The sequence below is a fragment of the Sphaerodactylus townsendi genome, linkage group LG15, assembly GCF_021028975.2.
Source record: "Sphaerodactylus townsendi isolate TG3544 linkage group LG15, MPM_Stown_v2.3, whole genome shotgun sequence".
Lineage (NCBI taxonomy): Eukaryota > Metazoa > Chordata > Lepidosauria > Squamata > Sphaerodactylidae > Sphaerodactylus > Sphaerodactylus townsendi.
In genome coordinates this window covers 7,874,669-7,902,079 of record NC_059439.1, presented here as the reverse complement: position 1 = coordinate 7,902,079, position 27,411 = coordinate 7,874,669, and the positions used below count along the sequence as shown (strand labels likewise).

Sequence of the window (27,411 nt, the reverse complement as noted above, 5' to 3'; positions counted from 1 at the left end):
AACGGGGATACGGAATAGTTTCAAACGAGGCCACTTTGTATTCTGCTCTTCTTAGAATATGTTCTGTGGAGGCTGCTTAGGCAAAATGCCTCCATGGGGGATTGTTTATTTTTATTTATTAATTAAATATCTATGCTGCCCCCTCTTAAATAAATAAAAATAAACAACAACAACCCCCCCAATGGAGGCATTCTGTGCTTCCACATCGAAGGGATTGTCCTTGGTCATGTTGCCAGTGGGGGTTTTTCTGGTCCATTCTGGTAACATAATCCACATGGCACAGGTTAATAGGACTGATCCTAGTTTCCTTCTATGGGTTTCTTTTATTCAGTCACGAAGAGTACCTTCCCTAGGTTTGCCAGGTCTGGCTTGGGAAATTCCTGGAGACAATGCCATTTACCTATAGGCTTGGCATGCTGAAACTGAGGGCCTCAAAATCTAGGGAGCCTAATTTAAATTCCCTCTTATTGCAAAAACAATGTTATTGGGTATTTTACAAGAAAACCTTCCTAAGAAGCTGAACAAACTATGCTTGCACTTGTTAACCTCAGCAAGAGTAACAATCACATCCTGTTGAAAATTTGGTAAAGATCTTACAACAGAATCTGGGGAAGATAAAATCAGAGAATATGCTGTTATGGCCAAACTAACAAATTATGTGAACAGACAGCCAAAACTTGAATTTGATAAGAGATGGGAACTTATGTAAGAAGCTGAATCGATTGTGTAAAAATAAAAATAACTTCAGGATTAATAATTTGATAATGATTAAGATTTAAGAGACTAGCCAGTAAGGCTGTTTTAGAGCTGGTGGACAGAAGACAGTGATTTAAACATTTTGTGACAGTTTCTCTGATAATATTAGAATGTCACATTGGGATCCATTATGTAATGATTATATTAATACAGCCTTGGGTAAATGTCTTTTCTGTTATGTTTCTACCTGTTCTGGTGTATCCTCTGTATCTGCCAAATATATTGTGGAAATTAATACAAATTATTTTTTAAAATCTAGGGAGCTTGCAGCCAAGGTATATAATATTTTGACACTGTCATAGGCCTTTCTTACACATACTGTCATAGCGCACTGTAGTCTCTAAACAACCCTTCCTTAATTTTCTTTGCACACCATTTCAGGATAATACTGCCTTAAGCCAATAACTTGATACTAGCATTGATTTCTGTATTGATTTTGTCCTTACAGGACTTCGCTGAAGTTTTTCACAGTGTTAATTTTAAAATGTATGCATTTTTTTTCAATCACTTCAGTATTTAACAATAACATCTTATGTCCTTAAGAGGAGGAATTGTGAATTGTAGAATTTTAAACAGCTGTTATCATCCTTGGCTTTTGTTTAAAACACTAGAGGGTAGAATTTGGGTAGGAGCAGAGGCATAACTAGGGAAAATGGAGCCCGGTGCAGAAATCTGAGTTTTGTGTGCCCCCCCATGTTTATTTGTGTTTTTGTATTTTTTCAGTTTTTGGCCTGCAGGGGGCGCAGTTAGCAGCACCAAAATTTCAGGTATCTTTAGGAGACTCTCCTTATGATACCACCCAGGTTTGGTAAAGTTTAGTTCCGGAGGTCCAAAGTTATGTACCCTCAAAAGTGTAGCCCCCATCTCCTATTAGCTCCCATTGGAAACAATGGGGGATGGCAGCACCCCCTTTGGGGGGTCCATAACTTTGGACCCCCTGAACCAAACCTCACCAAACCTGGGTGGTATCATCAGGAGAGTCTCCTAAAGATACCCTGAATTGTTGGTGCTGCTAAGCTAATCTAAAAACTGTGCCCTCTGCAGGCCAAAAACTGAAAAAACACTAAAAATACAAAAAACAGAAACCTGAATTCCCCCCCCCCCAAGTGCGCCCAGCACAACGCGCATCCCCTGGCCCCCTTGTAGCTTTGCCTCTGGGTAGGAAAGAGACCTCAGTGGGGTATAATGCCAAAGCAGCCCTTTTCTCTAAGAGAACTGATCTCTGTAGCCTGGAGATCAGTTTTAATTCCAGATCTCTAATTACTATCTGGAAGATGGCAACCCAACTTCTAGACCCATGAAAACGATTTGTGCATGAGTGGCAAATGTCATGTGGAACAAAGAAGCATAGAACTCAGGTTGCTTAAATGGGAAAGCCTAGGAGAGCGACGACCCTGGTTAGAGAGGGCCAGTGGCTACTGCCACCTTATTGGGATTTTCACTTTCCACCACGCTGGCTGGAGATGGAAGAATGCTGTTGTTTTTAAATATAGCAAAATGTTTAATCTGTTGCATTTCTCACCAGTGGGATGAGCAAGGTTATAGAACAATTGCAATGATCTCATGGTTTTATAATCAACATAAGGCAAACTTTCTTTATACATATGCAAGTTTTTCCCCCCTTGCACACAACTTTGTTGGAGAATGGCAGTACATCCATTATCATCTGGTACTCCTCTTGATTTATGCTGTGCACCAGAATTATTTTTATAGAATTATATGGCATCACTTCCAAGCAATCAATAAGTTATTGTATTACATATAATTTCAATAGCCAGGATGGGTTAGGCAAATGAACACCCAGAATTTCCTAATGGAGAAATAGGAAAATGCAGAGAAAGAAAGGAGGACAGCTCTGTGGTTTTGAGATCTGCCAATCTATGGACAATGTCACAGATAAAAGGAACAACAAACAATACCCCAGAAACACTATAGTTGTCCCAAACCTGAACCTTGGCTGAGCAGAGGAGATGCTGGGATAATATTTACTGGAAAAAGGACACTTGCCTATTGGTTTGGGCAGAGAATAGAATAAATTGTATGAATTTATTCTCTCGTTGAGTATGAAAATGGAGTGTGCCTCCAATCTGTAATCCAGAAAAAAAAACCCACAGCTATCAAAAATGCTGCTACCCATTAAGAAGGCAGAAAGATTGGGCTGGATGGCACTGGATCTTCAGTATGATATGCATACCACAAACTGGAATTGTTTGGTTTTTTAACTTTCTGGGAAGGCTCTGCATAGTGAGACTTGCAGCGGTTACATGATTTACACAACAGCCAACTGTTTTCCATTTTTTCTTTTATTTCCACCATTTGGCTTCTCACCCAAGTGCTTCTGTAGCAAAATAATAATAACAATAACAAATCAACATAAACAGCCACACCCAAAATAAATAGCGCTTTCCCCAGAACAACACAACACAGCTTACATTCCACCTTGCGGAAGCATACATGGATATACAGCTAGAGCAAGCAGTCCCCCATTCCTACCATAGAAAATTCTCTGTACAATGGTCCAATATGATACAAGGCTCTTATTTTAAAAATAAATGTACAATTCAAGAGTGTCTTCTTAAAAATATATATATGTATATATTTACATATCCTTGCATTAGGACCTAAAGCTCTCGCCGGGAGAGAGAGAGAGAAAAAGGAAGAGAAAAAAGAATTAAGAAAAAGTGAAGAAAAACAAGGGACCCTGAAATTAAAAGTCCCTGACCATACAGCCACTAGAAGTGACCTCATCCCCATCCCACATACACACAGTCTTAATAGAGAGAAGGGAGGAGTCAACAAAGCACATCATAATTTCAAAAATTCCAGAGGATTATTTCCAGTGCCCCATTCTGTCAAAAAATAAAAAAGACAGAATATTAAAGCTATTTGGGGGGGAAATGGCAGGGAGAGTTGATCTCTTCCAAAAAAAAAAAGAAAAGAGAAGCACCAGATTCAAATCTCGCCCCTCTAACCTGAGAGCCGCCCCCAATCAGAAATATGTGGAAATGGGCTGTGGTTGCTCAGTAGCATGGACAATGCACCCTGGACATGTTTCAGAGGCATAATTATTGTTCCACATTTCCAGGACTGAACCATGGCACTGAAAGCAGATTCCAGGAGCTGGTTCTGTTGGGTTTGACACTGAAATCCAAATCAAATTGAACCCTGATTTTTTTCCTTCTACTAAGGGACTGAGAAATATCAGCTCTTAAATCTCGTCACAGTTCTGAGGTGATATTTCTGATTTCTCCACTGTAATAGAAGCAGGAAATGTTCTTGATTCATAACTCTGAATTGAGAAGAAGCCCCTAGAAAGGAAAGCATGTAGATGAGAGACGAAGGCATTACAAAAATCCAGAACATTTGAAGGAATGTGTGTATGCATGCAAATTTTGTGAATTGCATGTATATTTGGCACTGTCTTCCCCAAAGGTTGACTAAAAACCTTGGTGGGCATGGGTTTCCCCCAGAGTTGTGCCATTTTATTCCAGATATTTTAATCCAGAATGAATGTGATCTCTGGTTCTGCACTCACAGTCACTCATACTAACTTGGATAAAAGTCAGTGCTCTTAAGAATTAGGTGTGATCTGAAAATTATTTGACACCAGGGTCTCTAAATAAGAGTCTCTAAATAAATTTCTAATTGACTTTCTGTTCACACAATTGCCCTTCCCCATATGTTCCTCTGATCAATATTTAAAAGAAATCTCGATTTTAGTAAGCCATTCCAGCTTAATTCATGTGGCATTCACATGGATTGAAATTCCACCCCTTTTAAAGGCAATTTGGGAAAGGTCAAAAAGATCAAAAATGTACCTAGGGTACAATCCTAGCCCTTGGCTAGGGAGTAAGCCCCATTGAATAATGTGGAGATTACTTCTGAGTATACACAAACTTTTAGTGTTCTTGTGAACAGCCTCATGATACTAGACTTGAGAGAAGGGGAGACCCCATCATCTCATCTAAAATACTAATCCATCTATCCCCTGATGCTAAAGTACACACCTAAAAGATCAAGAGTGACTTTTATTAACATCTCGAAAGAAGATGGTGTGATTGGCTTCTTGACCCCTCATTCAAAATTAAAGTGTGATTTGACACTTCTAAGGAACAATAAATACAGACAAGACCCAGAACCAGAGACCTAGTGTGTAATCTACATGTCATTTTACATAACTCATGTCATTTTACGTAGAACTGAAGATTGGTAAGTGTCTGAGGAATGGGAACTGAGCGATCCCTAACTTTCACTCAAGAACTTTGATTCCCTGGAGAGGCAGAAAGGACTTTGAATTAAATTATGTAGTAGATATTCACCAAAGGGTAACAGGAGCTAAAACATACAGAATGTTGTTTTTTAAAATAAATCCCTGCAGTTAAAATCCCACAAAATGGAAACTCTAGAAACCTGTCCCACATGCCACAACCAGCCAAAGCTAGATTTTAACTACTCCCCCTGCAAAAGGCAAAAAAGATTTTCACCACTTCAGTTACCTTAAGTAACATTTCTTTTAAAAAACAGCTTGCAAGAACTGAAAACTGTGACGACTCTGCTAAGAATCTCCTTGGAATATTTAATAGTATAAAAGGTTTCCACATCAAACCTTTCCAAGGTGGAAATATAAGTACACACCAACAATATAGAAATGAGGATTAAAAGATAGAAAATTAACATTGCTTGACATTTCTGTACATGCTGCCTCTGGCAACTGTACTGTATTAGATTCACAACTTTGGCAGCTTATTTATCTGATTCAAAACTTCGTCGTTTTCGAAGAACTTGTTCCTTTATGCTCTTGGTAGAGAGAGAAACTGCCCAGTTAGGACACTGACCTTTTGGCCCAGCTTTCCTGTAAACAAGACAAGAAATCCAGCTTCTGCCTGACCTCCTCCTGAAAACATTGTTTTTAAAAAATTAAGTTCTAAAGCACCCTCTAAAGAACTGTCAGAGGTGGTTCTACCACAACACAATTTGAAGCAGCTGCAGGTTGTGGATTCTGAGTGCTGTTAGAGGCAGAAATATTGGAAACAAACTGAGCCAACCGATGGGGCATAATCCATTGGGAAGTTCTCCTGTGTACACTGCCACTGGTATGAACTACTTTGCAGAGCACCCAAAAACACAAACAATGGTTTTTGCAGGAGATAGGGTGGGTTCTGCCATCAAGTAAAATCTGGGGTACAATAAAGGGCAGGGGAAAAAACCACTCAGGTCCACTGGCAAGAAAACTTCCCAGCAGATGGTGTCTCCCGTAAATTTCTAAGAAAGCGAGGTAGGTGGATTTTCCACCCCAGGCATCCAAAGGCCATCTCTGCCCAAGGTCTGTCATATCCCTGCCACTTGCAAACAGCATGCTGTTGCCCTTGGAGCACGGCAAAGGCCAAGGGGCAAAACCCCTGTCCATTCCCAAAAGTGCTTGTATCCTGCAGAGTAAACATTCTTTGCTGGGACTCAGCCAGACAGTCAGCCTCACTGACTGTTCGACTCCAGCTTGTGAGAGAGCTCAAAGAGCAGGTTCTGATTGTCGATGACTTGGAACTGCCGGACGTAAGCCTTTGTCTGCAGTTGTTGGGGTGACGACTCCATTTCCAGGCCTACAGGAGGAAAGAAAAGAGTCACATGGTTATTCACCCCCCATACAATCACTCCCTGCTATTTCTCAGCCCTGAGGGCAATACAAATCCTATCTCAACTGAACACTTCTGTCTCACCTACTATGAGAAAAATCTGGTAAGATGTGTGCCAAGTTACTCCAGTTTAAGAATGCTGCACTGGATTGCACTTTCTGTGTCTCAAGGCCTAGTTTAACCCTGCACCTCTCACAGGCTTTGAACTAAGAAGCAGCATCCTGTTGCTGGGCTGAAATGTTTCCAAACTGCAGGGAGAGAGAACTGTGTGTCTGAATTAACAATACACACACAATAACTTATGTCTCAAATAAAAGTTAACAGTCCTGAGCCTGGCTAGTATTTGAAGTGGAGACCACCAAGGAAATCCAGGGTCATTATGCAGAGGCAGGCAATGTCATTACCACCTCTGAAAGACTCTTGCCTTGAAAATCCCACAGCTGTGACTTGACTGCAACCCCTCCCCCACAAAAAAATCCAGCACAATCCCATGAAAACCGTTTGACACATATAGCACATGCCAAAAGCATTCATGGTTGCATTTGAAAGTTCATTTAAAAAATATTTCCGTCATTTATAGCCTGCCTTTCTCACTGAGACCCAAAGTAGGTTATACAGTGTTAATGAATCCAGTCAACTGTATGGGACATCCAATACGCCATTAAGTAAGATTAGAATGGCAGAAATAAGCAGAAGTCTCATGTGCTGCAGCAGTCAGAATGTCAGACTAGCATCAGAAGGACCCAAGTTCAAATCTCAACTAAGCCATGAAGCAAACTGACTGAGCTTGAACCAATCACTAATCTCTCTGGGCAAAATTACATGATATCACATCCCAAGTCTGCCACTTTAAAACCTCGAGTTTTACTTTTTAAACATCATGGAAGTCCAGTCCTGCTGGGAATTGTAGCTCAGTAATTAATGGGGAGTGGAGACATGAGCCCTTCATATCTCTGAAGCGTTCCCCAACATTTTTGAGCCAGTAGCATCTTTGGAATTCTGATACAGTATAATGGGAGCAATCACAAAATGGCTGCCACAGGAGACAGAGCCATTCACAAAATATCAGGGAGTTAAGTTATGCATAATTATAATAATACCTCCTCAATTTTTCAGGCTGAAGCTCTGTTTAACACAATGCCTCCCAAAATCAGCATTTTAAAAGAATAATTTTAAAATACGCACAGTCTACCTTCAGTATGTAGCACAAGATACTTGCGCCAGCTGTGGCTGAAACAACTTTCAAAATATCTGCACAGCCAATCAGACCTCTAACGGCCAATCAAAAGCCCTGCTGACCAAAAGCCACACCCAGCCTTGCCCCCTTCTTAAAAACACTTGATAAGTGAATTACAAATGGTTTTGCTGGGAAGTATAGCAATCACAAGCACCATATTCAGAAACCCTAGTCTATGCCCTTTCCAAACAATCAAAACAAAAATATAGGTAAAGTGCAATCACAAAGCAATCAAGATACCAAAGGCACTAAACCTCAGCTGCGTAACAATCACAATTTGCCCAATGATAAATAAATTTTCAAGGCATCTAAACATACAAGTGAAACAGAGCACAGCAGAGCTGGCAGCAAGCATAAATCCTTCCTAGTGTCCAAACAGAGAGCTTCATAGTCGGGAGGGCACAACAGTCCAAAGTGCATGGTGTTAGAAAAATCCAATCCAGAATGAGTTCTCAGGTATATACTCCTTTTTGTGGAACAACTATCCAATTTTTCAACATATATACTGCACTATACCTTTCTTATTTCTGGAACAATCACATGCATTTAGTAATGAATCCACCTTGGTGTGTTCCATACCAGAAATACCATGCCATAGCATACCAGAAGGGCATAGTACAGTGGTTCTCAACTTTCCTAATGCTGCAACCCTTTAATACAGGTCCTCATGTTGTGGTGACCCCCCAACCATAAAACTGGTATATTTAAAATATAAAAAGACCGTTTTCTGATGGTCTTAGGCGACCCCTATGAAAAGGTCGTTCAACCCCCAAAGTGGTCGCAACCCACAGGTTGAGAACCACTGGCATAGTACAATATATATGCTGGGAACTCGTTTTTAATTGGATTTTTCTAACACCACACACTTTGGACTCTTGTGCCCTCCAAGCTTTGAGAGTCTCTCAGGGGTGTAGCTAGGGTAAATGGAGCCCGGGGCAAAATCTGAGTTTTGCGCCCCCCCCCCCCATATGGGCAGCGTCCCTCCCCCACCACGACCAAACAACATTTTTTGCACCAGGTCATCTCAAAGTCACTATCGCATTATAGAACATGCCCCAACACACAAATCTGAACACACCCAGGGCTCCCTAGTTTAAACAACATTGAAAGTGATGCTATTTTTTTGAAGGCAGGGAATCCACCCTGAAACAGCATCATTTTTAATGTTGTTTAAACTACAGAGCCCAGATTCTCCTTTTAAATCCACCTTAAGGGCATACTCTGGGCCCCTAGTTTAAACAACATTGAAAGTGATGCTGTTTCAGGGTAGATTCCCCACCCCAAACAGCATCATTTTCAATAAAGTTGGTTATTGTAGTTTTTCATGTGGCTGCGTATCGCGGTTTCAGAGATCTTGTTCCTTGACTCACCTGCATCTGTGGCTGGTATTTTCAGAGGTGTATCACAGAGAGAAGTCTATTATACACTTTGTCCAGCCTTCTCTTATAACAGATTTCTCTCTGTGATACACCTCTGAAGATGCCAGCCACAGATGCAGGCAAAACGTTAGGAACAAGATCTACCAGACCATGGCCACACAGCCTGTAAAACCCACAACTACCAGTTGAATCTGGTTTTGAAAGCCTTCAACAATACTTTCATTTTTTTTTTAATCTAGGGAGCCCAGATTCTCCCTTTAAATCCACTCCAAAGGAGGTGGATTTAAAGAGAGAACCTGGGGAAAATTTGAGGGTGCCTGTCAGGGGAGCAATGTTTAAGCTAACAGTACCAAACTTTTAGGCTATCTTCAGGAGACTCTCCTGATGAAACCACCCAGGTTTAGTGAAGTTTGGTTCAGGAAGCCCAAAGTTATGGATCCTCAAAAGGGTAGCCCCATTTACTATTAGCTCCCATTGGAAACAATGGAGTATGGGGTTACCCATTTTGGGGGTCCATAACTTTGGACCCCCTGAACCAAACTGCACCAAATTTGGCTGGTATCATCAGGAGAGTCACCTGACAATAGCCTGAAATTCTGGTGCCGCTAGCCTAAAAACTGCGCCCCCTGCAGGACAAACATTGAAAACACCCTGAAAAATAGAAAAAGCCACACACGAACCTGCAATTTTTGCGCCCACCACAAGGTGGCGCCCGGGGCACTTGTCCCCGGATGTCCCCATGGTAGCTACGCCTCTGGAGTCTCTTTTAGGACACTGGAAAGGGCTTATGATTGTTGCTGGTATAAAATGGGAGGGAACTCAGTCATGAATGATGCTCTGAGCTCATTTGGGAAAAGGTGGGATTAAAAAAAATGCAATGATAGAACGTTTATCCCCCCTCCCTCCATCCAAAAAATCTGGTCCCAGCTGGGGCATCCATACTCACAGAGAGGCCTACTCCGGCATTTCCTGATTGTCCGAACTTTCTCTGCCACTGAGTGCTGCAAGACAGGTACAGGGTTTCGTTATTCCAGGCACCTGAGACACCCCACTCTGCACAAACATTATAGCAACCACACATCTATGTCTCTTCTTAGCAGAAGGCAGTTTCTTGTGTAGTCAGACCCTCAGTCTACCAAGGGCAGTATTGCCTACTCTGGTTGGCACCAGCTCTTCAGGGTTCCAGATGGAGATTTTTCTTATTAGGATGTTGTGGTTTTTCCAGGTTGTATGGCCATGTTCCAGCAGTATTTTCTCCTGATGTTTCACCTGCACAGCTGCAGATGTAGGTGAAACGTCAGGAGAAAATACTACTGGAACACGGCCACACAGCCTGGAAAGACCACAACATCCTAGTGATTCTGACCATGAAAGCCTTCAACAATACATCTTTCATATTACCTACAACCTGATTCTTTTAACTGGAGATGGCAGGGATTAAACCAGATGCTCTGCCACGGTACAATCTGTTCAGGGACATTATGGAAAAAACAGTAAAAGAGCCTATTGCAGGAGTTTAATTTTTGTTGTTGTGATCCTCAAGATCAGCTAAGAGCATTTTTACCAACATAATGTGTGTGAGTGGTGCACGGCCAAGGTTGGGCAGAAAAACCACACAGAACTGCTCACAAACAACGTCAGATTCATATTCAAAAAAGGGAAAGTGTATAGGCGTTATTGTGTTAAAAGTGTGATGCTGGGTAAAAAGTGTGATGCTGGGTAAAACTGGACAAAAAAAATTCTAATTGTTACGAATAGCTTGCAGAGCTCCTTGTAACCACCCACCCACCCCGGTCTAACCAATCAAAATAAATTACAAAGAATCGCAGAAGCATGCAAAACAGGAAATATTTGCATAATTTATACCAATTGTAGAATTTAGCTTTTCAGGGCACTGCAGGACAGCGGCTCAGACCAGCAGGGGACATTTTAATTGAATATATTGAAGGGCTTAAAAACATAATTTTGTCTTGTATTACCTCTGTAGTTTCAAATGCATTTTCCACTGTGTGTTTCCAGGCAGGGTTTCCAGGCATGAAATAAACAGTGCTTTATTATATTTAAGTGCCTGAATATGATATAAATAAGGAGATCGCAATTGGAAACCCTGACACTCAATCTGGCCTCTGGAGTATTACCAGAACTATCCCTGCTTCCAAACCAGAAACAATAAAAGAGAACATTGTGGCTGCAGAAACATAAGTTGTCAGGGACAGTTTCAGGGGCCGAGTAGACTCCTCCCGCCCACCACCCTCCATCTGCACTCCTGTAAAATAAGTTGCTGACCAAGGTACTAACTCCTTGCAACAGACCAACAGAAGGGGTTTTCTCACTCTAGGGCGCACACCATCTCTTTATTGTTTTGCCCCACTAGAGGGCGCCTCACACCATCCCATTGGAAAAGTGTTGCAGAGACGCCCATTCAAAAGGGCATCCTATGCAGAAATTGTCCTCCCTCAAAAAATGGGTATCTTCAAAACTAGAAATCACACAAATTTCATAACCCCATTCGTGCAAATAATATTTTATGAGATGTACCTGATTTCTTTAAGGACACTTTGAAGATTTTGTTAAAAACTGATACGGGGGAAAGGCGGATGGACTCAGTGCCATCTTGTATAGACCTTTTCAAGTCTACTGAAGTCACAGATCATTCAGTTAAAACTGCCCATGTCTGCCTATGAGCAAAATAGTTCTAAAGAATAGAAATCATACCGTGTTTTTAGATGTTTTATGCATGTGATGTAGCGCAAGTCCCCTCCTCTTACACATCTGCAGTTTTTCTTAATACTGATATTAGAAACTTCACCACCATCAATACCTTTTTTAGCCGATCAAAATGCTGCTGCTTAAGAAACCTGACCGATTAACGAACCAAACACAGCAGGGTCAGCCAATTAAAACCTTCCCCCATTCCACCCAGCTGTTCAATTTCAAAGCTCAAAAGATGGTTTGGGAGAATCTTCCGCAGCCCCTTCCCAATGTTTTAATTCTGAAGAGCTGCGCTGTTTGGGGGCTACTTGCACAGTGGGTGTGGATTGACCAGATCCATATAAATAAGTCGGTTTAGACGCCCCATTAAACAAATGTGTAGTGTGTCTCTAAGATCCAGTAAGCAGCCAGGGATTTAATCCACATAACCATATTTCCATGAGGAGGGAACTGAGATTTTTCGATCTGACGTGATCTTTAAAAGTTTTTTTGCAGGGCTCAAACTGCAGTCTCATTTTAATTGGCTTTGCACATTTCCTTCTCTGTGTGTTAAGTGCTATTGCTTCCAACTCATGGCAAACCTATGAATCAATCTCCTCCCAAATGTCTTATTATTATCAGCTTTGTTCAGGTCATGCCGTGGCTTCCCTTGTACAATCAATCCATTTCATTTTGGATCTTTCTCTTTTCCTTCCACACTTTCTCCATAAATTGAAAGCACGGTGGCGACCCCACTCTCCGCACCTGAAGAAGCTGGCTCTTGTTCCACAAAAAGCTTATGTTGTAATAAAATGGCATCAGGCTTTAAGCTGCTGCACGACTCCTGTTTATTTTGTCCTCCATATCAAAAAAATTCTCTCCACAAAGAAAATAAGGGGAAGAACTTCCAGCCCTTCTCTTCAGCAGATACTTTTCTCAGTGGGGACATCAGCTCCCATTTGAACCCTTAACAGAACAATCCATACATAAATTTACCAACTCAGTGGCTGATTACCCAGGGCGCATAGGAAGCACATAGGGGTAAGAAATCTTGTCCTGACACGCCTCCTGTTTGCAGGGCACTAAGAGAAGAGGTGCGCTGGGGCAAGATTTCTTGTTCCCACACGCTCCCTCTTGCCTGTGTGTGCTTCTTGCTTTTCCCAGGAAAAACAAAAGCACTTCAGGCACGACTTTTTGCACCAGAGCAGGGCAAGGCTGGGGAACGCCAGCAGTGGGTAATCAACCAGTGAGAACTAACCTAGTGTTGTGAAGTAGGGCTATAATAATGCGACTGAACACTATTGGAAGAACTGCTGTTAATCTTGAGAGTCAGCACAGTGCAGTGGTTAAGAGCAGGTGGATTCTAATCTAGAAAACCGGGTTTGATTCCCCACTCCTCCACCTGAGGGGCAGAGGCTTATCTGGTGAACCAGATGTGTTTCCGCACTCCTACATTCCTGCTGGGTGGACTCTTATCTGCTGAACTGGAATTGTTCTCTGCTCTTCCATGTGAACCTGGTGGGTGACCTTGGGCCAGTCACAGTTCTCTTAGAACTCTCTCAGCCTCACCTACCTCACAAGGTGTCTGTTGTGGGGAGAGGAAGGGAAAGGAGCTTATAAACCACCTTGAACACTCCTTATAGGAGAGAAAGGTGGGGTATAAATCCAAACTCCTACTCAGGTCAAGATAGAACAACACTCCCCAAAATGATGCCTGGGATATTATTTTGTTTAGCAGCCAATTCGCCTTTCTTAAACTTCCAAAAGTGCCATCGGGGTTAACAAAGTTGGGAGCCCAACACATTTTGAAGGTGCCTGGTTTCTGTGACCTGAGTGGATTATTCAAACCTGGGAGGAATTGATTGAAGATAGGGCTCCTTTTGGAATTCCTCATTGTTATCATGGATTTAGTACTTTCTTTAGCTTGCCTGACCTTCAGCAACTTGCCAGGCCAGATCGGGAGCAAGGGGAGGGGGTCGGCAGCTGGCTCACGGGCCTGATAAGCCCTCTCAAAGGGACAAATTTGCCCCCAGCTACATGTTTGACACCCCTGTATTAGGGTCTACTTATGCCAGAGTAGGTCCCAGTCCTCCTGTAGTTTCGGCAGCTAGAGATCAATGGTGCACAATGTCACGACAGTTTCAACTGGGTCCGTTTTCACATGCCAAGTTAACATTATGGCCATTCCAGGTCTAAACCCTTTTTCTATGGAATCTTTTTCTATGGAAAGCTTGGAACCGGCAGGAGGATTTTTTACATCACACTGATTGATAGACTATGATGATGAGTTTTTGTCATCTTCTCAGCTGAGGTCAACTTCTGTTAAATGGCAACATTTACAATTGCAACTTCTGTTGGTACCTGAATCCGGCCCTGCAGCATTAAGTGTCTTAGAGGCCCCTTTGCTCCTGGAAACCCTAGTCAAAACAACACAGAAAACAAACCCTACAATATTTTATAAATATTTTGTGTAAGTTAATAAATATGATAGGCAGAGTCTCAGCAACGGAGCTAGATGGCCCTATTTTGCAAAGCGATAGGATACAGCCTGATCTTCTCTCTATGGATCTTAAATTGCAACTTACTCAGCAAAAATTATGTTTAGGATATACTGGACACCACAGCAACTCATTTGCAAAGACTGAGCAAAGTGTGTAATTCAGGAAATATCCCTTAAACATACACTTTGGGTTTGTTCAGTCACTTGATTATTCTGGGAAGAAGTTATTGCTCATATCAATTTTGTATTAGAAAGTTCATTGACTTTTGTGGGTGCTCATATACTTTAAAACTATCTGTCTGTCTCTTGGAGGCTAACCAATATTCAACAAAATAGATCCTCCATGGCCTTTAGAACAGCTGAAAGACTCACATTACAGCACTGGAAAGATAAATGTCCACCTCAGTGGATTGAGGACCGTAGAACTCTTATCAATAATCAGAGGCATGGCACACAGACAACAATTGTGCATGGAGTTATTTTTAGATATCTGGAAATATTTTCATAGAAACTGAGGTGTAGATCTGCCATTACCTCTATTGTTGTATTTTGGTCTTTATGTGTACTTTTTTCTTGCATTGTCAAAGGCTTTCATGGCTGGAAACACTGGAGTGTTGTGGGGTTTCCGGGCTGTACGGCCGTGTTCCAGCAGCATTTTCTCCTGATGTTTCACCTGCATCTGTGGCTGAAGATGCCAGCCACAGATGCAGGTGAAACATCAGGAGAAAGTGCTACTGGAACACGGCTGTACAGCCTGGAAACCCCACAACACTACTACTTTTTTCTTGTTTTTTAAAATTCTATTTAGTTGCTGGGCATGAGGTTTGTCCCTTATTCTTTTTCTGCTTCTTTTTTAAAGAAAGAAAATTTTAAAACTTAAGCGCCCCTCCATCCAATTATCAAACACTAGGTATCAACAATTGGGGATGGCCCCATCATCTGAAGACAAGAATGCAACACTTAGTAAACTATTAATTAACATGTCAGAGAAACAAATTATTCTGTTGACTCCATCTAAAAAAAATGCATTGCGAGTCTCAAACTCATGTTTCAGAATTGGGAGAATCTCCATGTTTTAATTTTCAAAGCTTGTTTCAAACCCTCATGGCGGATGAGTCAATCTCAGCAAAAAAAAAACCACTGCAATAACAAAAAGGATGGAGTTCCACTCGAATACACTCTCTCTTCCCTCAAGGTCTCTTCCCCCTTCCCCCTGCAGAATCCTATATAATTTTTTTCTTATTAAATCTCTTCCAACATCACAACCACTGTGCCCGCATCCCTACCATAGGAAACTGCATTCCAGTTTCCTCCACACACAACATCGGCCCCAGAAAGAAAAGTCAAAATGGTCACGTTATGCAAAACAGGCATTTGGGTGTAAATGTCCTTGACTGGAATGCATTACGTTGATCATTACAGAATTGGTTATTTTATGGGAGGATATGAACAGTCAGCAAATGAATTATTGTGTGTTTCTTGTATGGTGTGCAGAAAAGGGAGGGAGAAGGACTCAGCCGATAATTATGTAGCTTCGTTTCTCCCTGTCACCTCCTCCTTGGGGACCAGAAAAATCTGGGCCAGCTCCCGCACAAATCACCCCCACCCCCCTGCGCACACACACACTCTGCTTTTCCACATCTTTTAGCAAGTGGAGCTTTCTGTGAAACTGTTGCCATGGTGATCTGGCTGTCCCACCAGGCCAGAAGCCTTACAGAGGACCAACTGCTAGTTAATCCCCAGAGGGCAGGGGGAAGGGTGCGAAGATGACAGTGGTGTGGGGGTGGGAAAGAGACCACCTGAGCTCTCACACCCTCGCAAAAAGTCATCTTGAATTTGGCTGGCTGGGCGTGATGCTGAAGCCACTGCTTCCCAGATAAATAGCACGAGCAGAAATTGGAAGGAAGGTGCTCCTTGGCTGCTCTCTTCATAACCCTTCTGGAAAGGGAAATGTGCTGGGGGGGTGGGGTGTACACAAACAGCTAGTGTGTGTGAGTGTGGAAGGATATTTTTGTTTTCTGTCAAGTCACAGCTGACTTGGCGACCCCGCAGAGTTTTCAAGGCAAGAGGTGGTTTGCCTGCCTCAATGCTGTGCCCTGGGATTCCTTGGAGGTCCCCATCCAAATACTAGCCAGGAACAGGTCTGTGAGTGTGTGACTGGCCCAAGATCACCCAGCAAGGTTCTGTGGAACAAGTAGGGGTTTAAACCCCAGTTTCCCAGATTCTAGAATGGCACAAGTGGGGCCTTGAACCTCGGTTTCCCACATTCTAGGATGGCTCTCTAATAGAGAGTGCAGTGGTTCAAATGTTATGGAGTCACAGGTACAATTATCTACTCTGCCACAAAGTCCATGGCGTGTTGATACAGAACGAGCTGAGAAGGTAGCAAATCTGCTTAAGCTACTGCGCTGCTAGGTGAGTAATCATCTATCTAAGAGGGTTGTTGTAAGGGTAGAATTGGCAAGGGTCCATTTATGCTGCCTTGCTCTGGGGAATAGACAGATACAAGCTAGAATAATGGGAGATGGAACAGTTTAAATACCCACTCCTCCTCCCCCTCCTCCAATATTCTCTAAATTCTTGGGGAAGCTGATTTATCCTCCATTAACTGTCAGAGTTCACATCTACACAACTGTCTGTTGTTGCACTAGAGGAGTCACTACTGTTGACAACTCCGGGTTGGGAAATTCTTGGAAATTTTAGGGCTGGACCCTGGGAAGGTTGGGGTTTGGGGAAGGGAAGGACCTCAGCAGGATACGCAACTGAGTCCACCTTCAAAGCAGCCATTATCTCCAGGGGAACTGGTCTCTCCAGGTCCACCTGGCAGTTGGCAACCTAAGTAATCAAGTGAAGGTAGATTTTCCTGTGTAGACAGGCAATTTGGCTGCCAATGACTGCCACAGTATCACGAAAGTGCAATATCCAACTGTGGCGTTTCCCCTCCTCGCCCGGGGCTCTCGGGCGGCTGATCCTTCCCTCCTTCCCTGACCTGGGGGTTGGTCGCCCAAGCCGATGACTTTTTCAGTTGGCCCGAGAGGCCAAGAAACAACTGCGCCCACAGGGCGCCTGGTGTACGCAGCAGCTCTTGCCCACGCCACCCTCTGCCTAGCCTAGCAGGTCTCTCTGCCCTCCTTCCCCTGGCTGACCTGAGAGTTCGCCCCCTCCCCCTCTCTCTCCCTTGTTGCTTCACAGAGAGAGGGGTTTCCAGCCTGTGTGAAAGGTTCCCACCCTGTTACTGCACAGGGTTGGGACCAGCCTAAACAGTGCTCTAGGTTCTGGCAAGGGGGCGGGGCTCCAGGGTCCTCTTCCCTCCTTCCTACTTTCCACCATTGAGCTGCTTCCCAGATAAATAGCATCAAGCCCATTTTAAGAATTGCTTTTGGTAAGTTCACAAAATCCTGTTTTTCTGCATTGGGGATCTCAGACCCAACCTACCAGTCCTGTAATGTGGGAATCTGGACTTGAATTAGGAGCCTCAGGATATGAAGAAGAAGCATTTGGATTTATGCCCTGCCCTTCTCTCCAGTAAGGAGTCTCAAGATGGCTTACAATCTTCCTTTCCCATTTTCATAGCAGACTCCTTGTGAGGTAGGTGGGGCTGAGAGAGTTCTAAGAGAACTGTGACTGGCCCAAGGTCACCCACCAGGTTCACATGGAAGAGCGGGGAAACAATTCCAGTTCACCAGATAAGAGTCCACCGCTCATGTAGAGGAGTGGGGAATCAAACCCAGTTCTCCACATTACAGTCATCATCCTGACTCCCAGATGGAACATAGCTTAATGAGTAACTATAAAACAAAGACTTGTGGGCCTCAGGTCCAAAAGGGAAAAGGGATGTGCCAGAATAGCCACACAGCAATGAGCAAAGTTCACAAAATGTCTGTGTCAGGCAGATCCAGACTTGGTATGAATACTAGGGGCCCGGGGCCCTGGGGAACATAACAGCACTGGCTAATAAGTTAAACAAGGTGGGGAATCCATTTGTTGTCTCTGGCACAAGTGACAAGAAAATATGTGAACATCAGCAAAGGACCAAATTGGACCTGATTTTGGGAATTCTGCGAAGGAGCTGGCGAGCATTAATTTTCCTTTTTAAAATCAAATACGCAGGATCCTGATTGAGACTGGGATCACAGCATGGGCCGGAAGATGGCTGAAGCCTCCCCTCCTACAGTGCCAGTTTCCCAATCTGAAACAGCCTCATGAGACTGCTAGTTCCCTTGTGGAGGTAAACAAACATATCCTGATCAAGACTTGCGCATTTGATCAAAATGGGGAGGGAGGCAGATGCCGTTTCAGGCAAGGCCTGTGAGAGGGAAGGAAAACAGCACCCAAGAAATGCTTAATGCTCTCCATCCCTCAGTTCCAATCCAGATTGGGGTTCTAGGCAACTGCTTTTTACAAGCCAAGAAATGCTTAGGTGGGCTCATTCGTGGAATTCCCAGCACACTATCTGATTTGTTTTCGCAACGTACAGCCTTCCTGTAGACCCATTTTGAATTATGCATAATATTTTACAGGACATTTTGCTAATATCTCTTCAACCAAAAGAACAAACCTTCTTATGTTTTTTTTAATTACTGCAGGAGAGATTATAGCAGAAGAAAAGAACACAGTGTGAAATAGGTGGAAGGTAACCCTCCACAACATCCACTAATGGAGAAGAGCAATCTTGAAAATTCCTTAAATGATCCCGGAAGCCAAAACAAGGGTTTTATGTTCCTGTGAAAGGCTGGAAATGACCCCAGATTACACAGCACCATACAGAAAGCTTTTATATGGAAACCACATGACTTACACATCAATCCCTCTTAGTAAAGTGGCTGGCCCCTGCTACAATCGTAAAAGAAGCAAAAAAGAAATAAAGAGGTGTCTCCACAGGCAAGTTAGAAGTCTCTGCTTACTCAGTGGACCCTCGGACCCTCCCCCAGCATGCATAAGAAGAAGAGAAGAGTTTGGATTTGTACCCCACCTTTCTCTCCTGTAAGGAGACTCAAGGTGGCTTACAAGCTCCTTTCCCTTCCTCTCCCCACAACAGGCACTTTGTGAGGTAGGTGGGGCTGAGAGAGTTCCAAAGAACTGTGACTAGCCCAAGGTCACACAGCAGGAATGTAGGAGTGCGGAAACACATCTGGTTCACTAGATAAGCCTCTGCCACTCAGGTGGAGGAGTGGGAAATCAAACTAGAATCCACCTGCTCTTAACCACTACACCACAATATGTCTTCATAAATTTACCCCTGGGGGTGGGGGAAACACACCAATACATCCTAATGGGAAACTGATGCACTCCAGGCAGTATGAAAGGCTGAAAGTCAGTTAAAGGGGAGACGGGAGGAAATCAACCTGTTTATATCTCCTAGAGAATCCAAGAAGATGCTGGGGCTAGGGAGGATTTCCAAATTGTTTTTTCTCCTGTGATTCCTTGTGAGAACCCAGATTGTCTGTACAGACACACACACACACCGTGAATTCAACTGTTTTTATCACACCAGGACAAAAAAGCATATTTTTGCCTCGAATGATACACGCTCCATAGTACTCCAGCTGCTGAAGGAAAAGGAATCCAAGAGTCCATATCTTAGTAGCTTCTCACCAACTGGAAACTTCCAAGCTGAGGATGAGAAGCCCCTTGAAGGCTGCACAGACATTTTCTAGACTGGACTGAATAACAAAACAAAATTGACTTTTCATCTTTCAGACTAGAAAATGAGATCCTCTATTTTAGTTCCAGCTAGCCCAGTTTTGCTTATAGTAATGCTGACTTCCACCAATCTGGACTATCTGTCTAGCAAAGTCAGTCTTATCAGACTAGCAGCGGCTTCCCAGAGAGAAGTCTGACACATCACCTATGAACTGATCCTGTCTAACTGGAGAAACTGGAGACGGACCCAGGGACCCATTGACCTGTCCACCCCTCTGGTGCTACAGGGCCTCCCCCCCCCCCCCCCAGTGTGGGTGTGTGGGCAGGAGGAATCCTGCAGCAAACCTGGCATCAACTGGAAAAAGAAATCATTGTTACATAAATGTATCCTAATGCGCATACATATATATATACATATATATATAGTTATATAGTTATAGTTGGAGAAGACTTTTACAAATCCCTTGGACTGCTAGAGTCACCAACAAAACTGTACTGGAGCGTATTAACCCAGAGATGTCCCTGGAGGACAAGGTAACTAGACAGAAGCTGACCTGCTTCGGACATGTGATGAGGGCAAATTCACTGGAAAAAGAGATGCTGCTCGGAATGGTCAGTGGTAAACGGAATCAGGGTAGGCCAATGACTCGTTGGTTGGAAACCATTAAGAGGGACATGGGCATGAACATCAACCAATTGGAAGAGCTATGTGCTAGGTACTCATTTACTGACCAAGGAATGGATGGATGGCTGAGTTGACCATGAGCCAGCTGCCAGGATATCTGACCCACAGGGGGCTCGAACTCCTGACCGTGTGAGTGGCAGTGCAAGCACTTAACCACTACGCCACATGGCTCCTATACACATATATACACATGTACAAACATATGTGTATATATATTTTCTCTTACCCTTTAGCAGGGCTGTCTGTAGGATTTTGGTTGTCAGACATCAAATGCCTTTGTTTTATTATTCTGATGCCTGACCTAGAATGCTATTTTATGGATGCTAATGTAAAGTTCGGTAAGTATGTTATATCTCTATTTATAGGCTGTTTTATTGAATGTTGTGAGCCACCCCGAGCCATGTAACCCAGGAGGGGGGCAAGGTATAAGTCTAAAAATAAATTAAAAATACAAAAACAATTCTATTTAACAAAAACAAAGTGAAAATCCTGAATTTCACATGCAATCTCACAAGCAACATTTGTGCATGGAAATCCCAGCCCTGTGAAGAAGTTGGATTTTGTGATATTATGTCCATTGTACAGGTTGAGGAAGTCAGAAATGTCGGTGCTTACTGCCACCAACAGCACACAAACTGGGGAAAGACAGGTGCGTGTTTGTTTTTTAAAAAAGATCTTACCAGCTTCTCTATATTGACCAGTCCATCCACCAAGGTTTTGCTGGCTTCATGCAAAAAGGTCAGGTCTGAGTATTAGAAAAGAAAAGAAAATAAGGCAAGAGAGAAGGAGCGAAAGGCCAGCAAGAATGAATTTCTGCTACGAGAGCTTCCTGGTTGATAGCAGAACTCCCTTTCTGGAAAATGGTGCTTTGAGCAGATGAGCCTTCGGGAGCTCTCTGCCACACGGTGCCAAAAGGAGCGATTGCTGGGAAATTGCTGGCATCAGGGCAGACAGAGTCTGGTTCCAGCCTCTCCAACAACTTCTGGAGACCTTCAATTCAACACATGAACTAGTTTGGGTCTTTGACTCACTAGCTCTGCTACAACCCAGGATCAGTAACGTGTGTGCCAGCTGTCTGGCTTTTAGAAGCTGCCTTTCCATTCTTTTCATCTCTCCATTCTCTAGACTTTTTCTCTTTTTCTGACTGCTCTCGTTTTGGGGGCTTTTTGTATTTTTTATGTGTTTGTAGATTATTATTCTCTTTCTTGAGTCCTTTCTGAACTATTGCTATGTTGTTATGCTTTGCAAAAAAAATTATGTTAAAAAAAACCCCACAATAGTAGCTTTAGGCCTGTAAACCTTGTCCCCCAGCCCAGAGGCCCAGGGGTGATTATTCATTGGTGAGAAGAAAGGGCATTCCTGCGAGTACTCTGAAGCAAATCCTACCTTCTGATTACTGTGATAGTGCAAAGTGCCTTCAAGTCATAGCTGATTTTCAGCAACCCCATAGGGTTTTCAAGGCAAGAGACATTCAGAGATGGTTTGCCATTGCCTGCCTCCGTGTGGGCTGAGAGAGTTCAGAAATTTTATTTTTTATTTATTTATCAGTCTTATATACCGCCCAATCCCCGAAGGGCTCTGGGCGGTTAACAACATAAAATTTCAGATACATATAGACTGTAAATAATTTAAATTAGATTTAAAATGCAGCAAATAATAAACAATAAACAATGCCCGCAATTCCTATTAGACCCTCCCAGGAGGGGAGAAGAGCATGGGTCACATAGATAGTAATAGGCCCAAACATAGGAGGGTGAAGGGGGCACACAGTCAACGGCTGGACACTCCAAAGGCCCGGTGGAAAAACTCCGTCTTGCAGGCCCTGCGGAACTCACCAAGGTCCCTTGAGGGCCCGGACAGCTGGAGGAAGAGAGTGTTCCCACCAGGCAGGGGAGCCAGGCTGTAAAAAGTCCTGGCCCGCAGTGGGAGGCCAGCCGCATCATCGTGAGGGGCCAGGGACTACCAGCAAATTGGCCTCTGCTGAGCGCAGAAGGCCTAGTAGGGACTTTATATGGGAGTATCTGGTCCCGGAGGTATGAGGGTCCCAGGCCGCTGTAAGCGGGCCTTAAAGGTAAAAGCACCCATACCTTTGGAAGACAATCTGGAATTCCAACCGGGGAGCCAGTGCAAGCAGCGACACAGTATTGGTCCGGAATATGAAATCACGCGAAAGCGCCTCCCACGTGAAGCAAAGCGGGCCGGCTGCATTCTGGACCAGTTGCTTAACTTCCGGATCAACCTCAAGGGTAGGCCCGCGTAGAGCGAAGTTACAATAGTCCAACCTGGAAAGGTGACCGTTGCATGGATCACAGTGGCCAGGTCTGCGTGGGAGAGGAAGGGAGCTGTACAGGCCGGGCCTGTCGAAGATGGAAAAACGCTAACCTTACGGGTTATATGGGCCACACTGGGTCTCCATTGAAAGAGATCGAATCCAGGTGGACCCCCAGGCTGCGGATCTGAGGGGGAGCCGGCGCCAATAAGGCCCCTCCCACACCGGCTGGCTGGAAATTCCCCCCCTCCCTCCCACGACCAAGCCAGAGGATCTCGCGTCTTCGATGGATTGAGTTTTAACCTGCTCTGTTGCAACCAACCCAGCAACTGCTCTTCCCAAACAGTGCTGGAGAGGCTGCAGGGCGCGATGACCGCCCCTCCATCAACAACAGAATGAGCTGAGTGTATCATCCAAAAGGCTGTGCTGATGACAGATCAGCCCAAAGCTCCTCGTATCAGCTGAGCAGAGGGGTCGCATGTAGATATTAAATAACAGCCCGGGGACGGTAGCGCTCCCTGAGGCACCCCACAATGAAGTGGGCACCGCCGGGAGGCTTGGTCCCCACACCACCACTTGCTGATCTCCGATCCCGGAGGAACGGTGGCAACGTCCATTGAAGGACAGTGCCCCGCGACCCGAAGGCGGCCAGGCTGACGGTGGGCCAAAAGATGCGTGGTAATTACGACCATATCAAAGCGCTGCCGGTCAGATCTATAACAATACCAACTTAGCGCCCGATCCGCTACTGGGTCAAAGCTGCATCACGGAGCGTATCTGGCTGGACGGCGACGAGGACAGTCTCCGGTCCCATGCCCAGCACGGAAGCCAGACTGGAAGGGATCGAGCGCCCGTCGTCATCCAGGAAGCTCCCCTGGAAGCTGCTCCAACACCACTCCTCTCAATTTACCTTCCCCAGAAGCGAAAGATTACCGAGACGGCCCAGGCGGTAAATTGGTGCCAGATCGCCAGGATCTAAGGATGAGTCTTTTCAAGAGTGGGGCGGACCATCTGCCTCCTTCAACCCAATCCCGAGGAAGGCCTCCTTGCTCAAAGGGAGCCATTGATAATCTTCAACAGGTGGGAGATTCGTAGCTCCTCCCGGCAAAGCTTAACAAGCCAGGAGAGGCCGCGGATCCAGAAAGGACAGAGTAGTAAGAGTCTAACAGCAGCCAAGGCCCTGTCAACAAGCGGCTTCGGAGAGCAGGGAAAACTGGGCAAAACATGGGCCTGAAGGACGGCAAGGGAGCCTCCAGTTCACTAATTGTAGACAAAGAGAGTGTGGGGAAGGTCCTGGCGGAGTGATGTGATTTTATCCGCCAAGAAAAGCTCATGAGATGCCTCACAGCTAATAGTCAATTGAGAATTTATAGAACCCTCCGATGCAAAGGAGGGTCAAAGACCCGAGATCACAACCGAAACAATTGTGCCGAGGCTGAGAGCTAGCCTGGATCACGAGGAGAGAGGGGAGGAGAGAAGAAAGCCCTCTTACGCCTCGCTTCGCATTACCACCGCCTATCTCATAGAGCCTTCATAAAGCGTCCTACTCAAGATGTTCGCACCACTTGAATCCGTCACGGTCCAGATTTCCTCCACAGCTCGCTTCCAGACGTCTGAGGCCCCGTTCCTCATATGGCGGAGCTCCACCTGGCAGTACTACCATGGGGCCCGCCGAGAACGCGGGCGCAGAGGACGCCTTGAGGGAGCAACAACCTCGCGATGGCATGCGGGAGAGCCAGGGAATTCCAATCCCTCCACCTGCTCATCGGAAGGTGTGCCGGCAGGTTCAGGATCCCGCGAGAGCATTCAGGAAACCAATTGGATCCATATAAGAGATGTCTCCGCGGGCCCGGTGCATAAATCCAGCCCGTCGCCCTGTAGACAGGGGTTGGCGCGGCAGGTCCATCCGAACCTTCAGGGCAAAATGGTCGGACCATGGCACTCTATCTGCATAGAGGATACCGCACCAAGTCAATCCCCGAACCGGGAAGATGCCAAATCCAGCGCCGATGTGACCAGCCCCTGCCATGGTAAAGAATTGGGGCCAGGAGTTTACTAAGGAGAGGCCTGAGATGTCGCCATGGATGACACCTTTTAGGTCCCACGGCACGCCGCACAGGAGGCGGTATCGTATACATGGAGGCGTTAGAAGTCACCCAGGACAATAGAAGTCCGAGGGAACGCCAACGCCCAGTCAGCCACCACCTCTCCAGCTTAAATCGCGTGGCAGGCGCGGTCCCCAAGGTGCGCTAGGGCGACGGGTACACCAAAAGGACTGACCAACCTCTCCAAAAGACCAACCACTTCTAGGCCGACACATTTCCATGCCGGTGATCGATCCTCGGGACAAGGGACAGCCCTGAAGGAATTGAATCGCACGGATGAACATACATACCACACCGCCCCCCCGGCCCTGAGTTCTCGAGCCCGGTGAAGACATCGCATGAAAACCTGGTGGCAGCGGTGACCTGCGCCCAAGGCGACATCGTCTCACCGTCCACGCTGACTCCAGAGTTTGATGATGCAAGCCAGGTCCCATCTGTTGATCTCGAGAATAGTCCCGGAGAACTGCGGTGCTGTATTGATTGATGGACCTGGCATTGGGTAACACTCAGGAGACGAAGCAGGGTATTATTCTCTCTGAACCCAACCACTCTCATTCCTCGGGATAGGACGGAGGTCAGAAGGCGAGCGAGCATAACCATATCTCGTCCGTCTTCTATCATAAGGCCGCCGCCTACCGTCATAATTACCCCGTCCCATTAACACTGGAATCCCTGGCCCCATGAGTGGTGCCCCCATCCCTCTATCTCCCCGCTACCAAATCGCCCAGAACTCCACAACACGTGGGCCCAGGCTAGCCACTGATTCCACTAAAATGATTGTGACTGGCCCAAAGTTACCCAGCAGGCTTCACATGGAGGAAAAGGGAGTCAAACTTGATTCTCCAGATTAAAGTCCACCACTCTTAACCATAACACCACACTAGCTCGCTATTAATATCATCTCTTATTATTAGCAAACAAAATTCCTTCCTTACAATGACTGCCTTGTGGGGAAGGCCTTATCTGTTAGTAAGGACCTGGGGAATGCTGCAGTGTTTTGAAAACACCTCACAGCTGTGCACATGGGATCCTGGTCAGGGAGGGTGTGTAAGGTGTTCCAAAGTGAGCATGTATTTTTCATACGGGGTTTGGCCTGTTGGGGCTCACTCACAGCTGTGCCTGCACTGAGAGATCTGCCTAGAATACACCCAGATGTTGCCATGTTGTTCTGAAGCAGCAGAAAAAAGATGGAGTCCAGAGGTGCCTTTTAAGGCCAACCAGGTTTGGTGTACAAAGGATAAAACTTGGCTGGCCTGGAAGGTCATATTTGGACTCAAATATTTGGACTCAAATATTTTCCCTGCAGTTGTCTATATTTTAAGGTAGGAAAGCTGTCCTTTGTTCTCAAGTGGTGGTGGGAAAAACGAAGAACCCAGATCAGACTGGCTTAAAAAGGTAACATTTGGCTGGTGTGACAGAATGTTGAGAACTGGCTCTTGTATAAGAGACATTACAATTTTGAACACACCCCTGCCCAAGTTCTAATCCCGCCCACCTTCACAATCCTGACTTTTGCATTCTGTCTCACAACCATGATATGGCTACGGAAGAACAGGCTGGCCTCTCTTTACCCTCCAAATTCAGGGTGTGCAACGACATGGAGCGTGGAGCAGACAAACAGGATGACCGGGGAGGGGGGGGGGGGCAGCTCACCTTTTAGGATGAGGGGCACAAAAGGGATGACAGGGGGCTTCATCCTAGAGAGGACTTCTCTGTAGCTCTTATGATTCCGGCAAGGGTCCTACAATAGGATGGAAAAGTTAGCCTACTGGAGAAGAGAACAGAACTTTTAAAAGCAATAGCAAGGGGGCGGGGGGGAGAGAGACAGTGCACATCTGAAATTGAGCTCTCTGAAAGCAAAAGACCCATGTATAATCCTGGGTGGGGGTGTAATTATCCTACTCAGTATTGACACAATATAGCATGCTTCTACTTCTCAATTCTTCAATTAATACTATGAATAAATGTTCTCAATTACTATTGCCTTAGCCCTGCAAGACAGCTATTGAATGTTAAATGGTGGTTATCTGAAGGCAGCCCTGAAGGCAGCCCCAATCAGGGTCACTTGGGGGAGGTGGGGAACTAAGGGCACAAAATTCCCTGAGTTTTTTTGGGGACTCCAGAAGCCAGCCAGCCCCCCCTCCCCCCGTGATCTCACAAAACACCAAGGGACCAGCCAGCATGGTAGCTGTAATCAACCTTATGGCAAACCCTTATGGGGTTTTCAAGGCAAGAGACTAGCAGAGGTGGTTTGCCATGGTCATCCTCTGCATAGCAACTCTAGTATTCTTTGGTGGTTTGTTTCCCAGCCAAAAACTAACTACAGCTGACCCTGCTTAGCTTCTGAGATCTGATGTGATCGGGTTAGCACGGACCATGCAGGTCAGGGCAGAATCCTCTCTAGGGAACCATAAATGCTTATGATAACCATTTTCTGGACTTGGACTCAGGGGAGATCCTCTCCTTCTGCAGAGAATCCTTGCTACATTTTCCTGTTAAGTGAAACGTGAAAGGGA

The 27,411-nt window shown here is 45.0% G+C and overlaps 1 protein-coding gene across 1 annotated transcript in view; it reads right to left on the bottom strand.

The window, feature by feature from the left end:
- Nucleotides 1-3,041: 3,041 nt before the first annotated feature.
- RAPGEFL1 (Rap guanine nucleotide exchange factor like 1) overlaps nt 3,042-27,411 on the bottom strand; it is a 76,872-nt gene continuing 52,502 nt past the window's right edge. Inside the window, exons 12-15 of the mRNA XM_048517588.1 lie at nt 26,549-26,636; nt 21,202-21,266; nt 9,949-10,003; nt 3,042-6,353 (exon numbers count right to left, since the gene is read on the bottom strand). Of these exons, the coding sequence (XP_048373545.1) occupies nt 6,229-6,353; nt 9,949-10,003; nt 21,202-21,266; nt 26,549-26,636 (333 nt within the window). The 3' untranslated portion in view covers nt 3,042-6,228. The remainder of the gene's footprint in view (nt 6,354-9,948; nt 10,004-21,201; nt 21,267-26,548; nt 26,637-27,411) is intronic.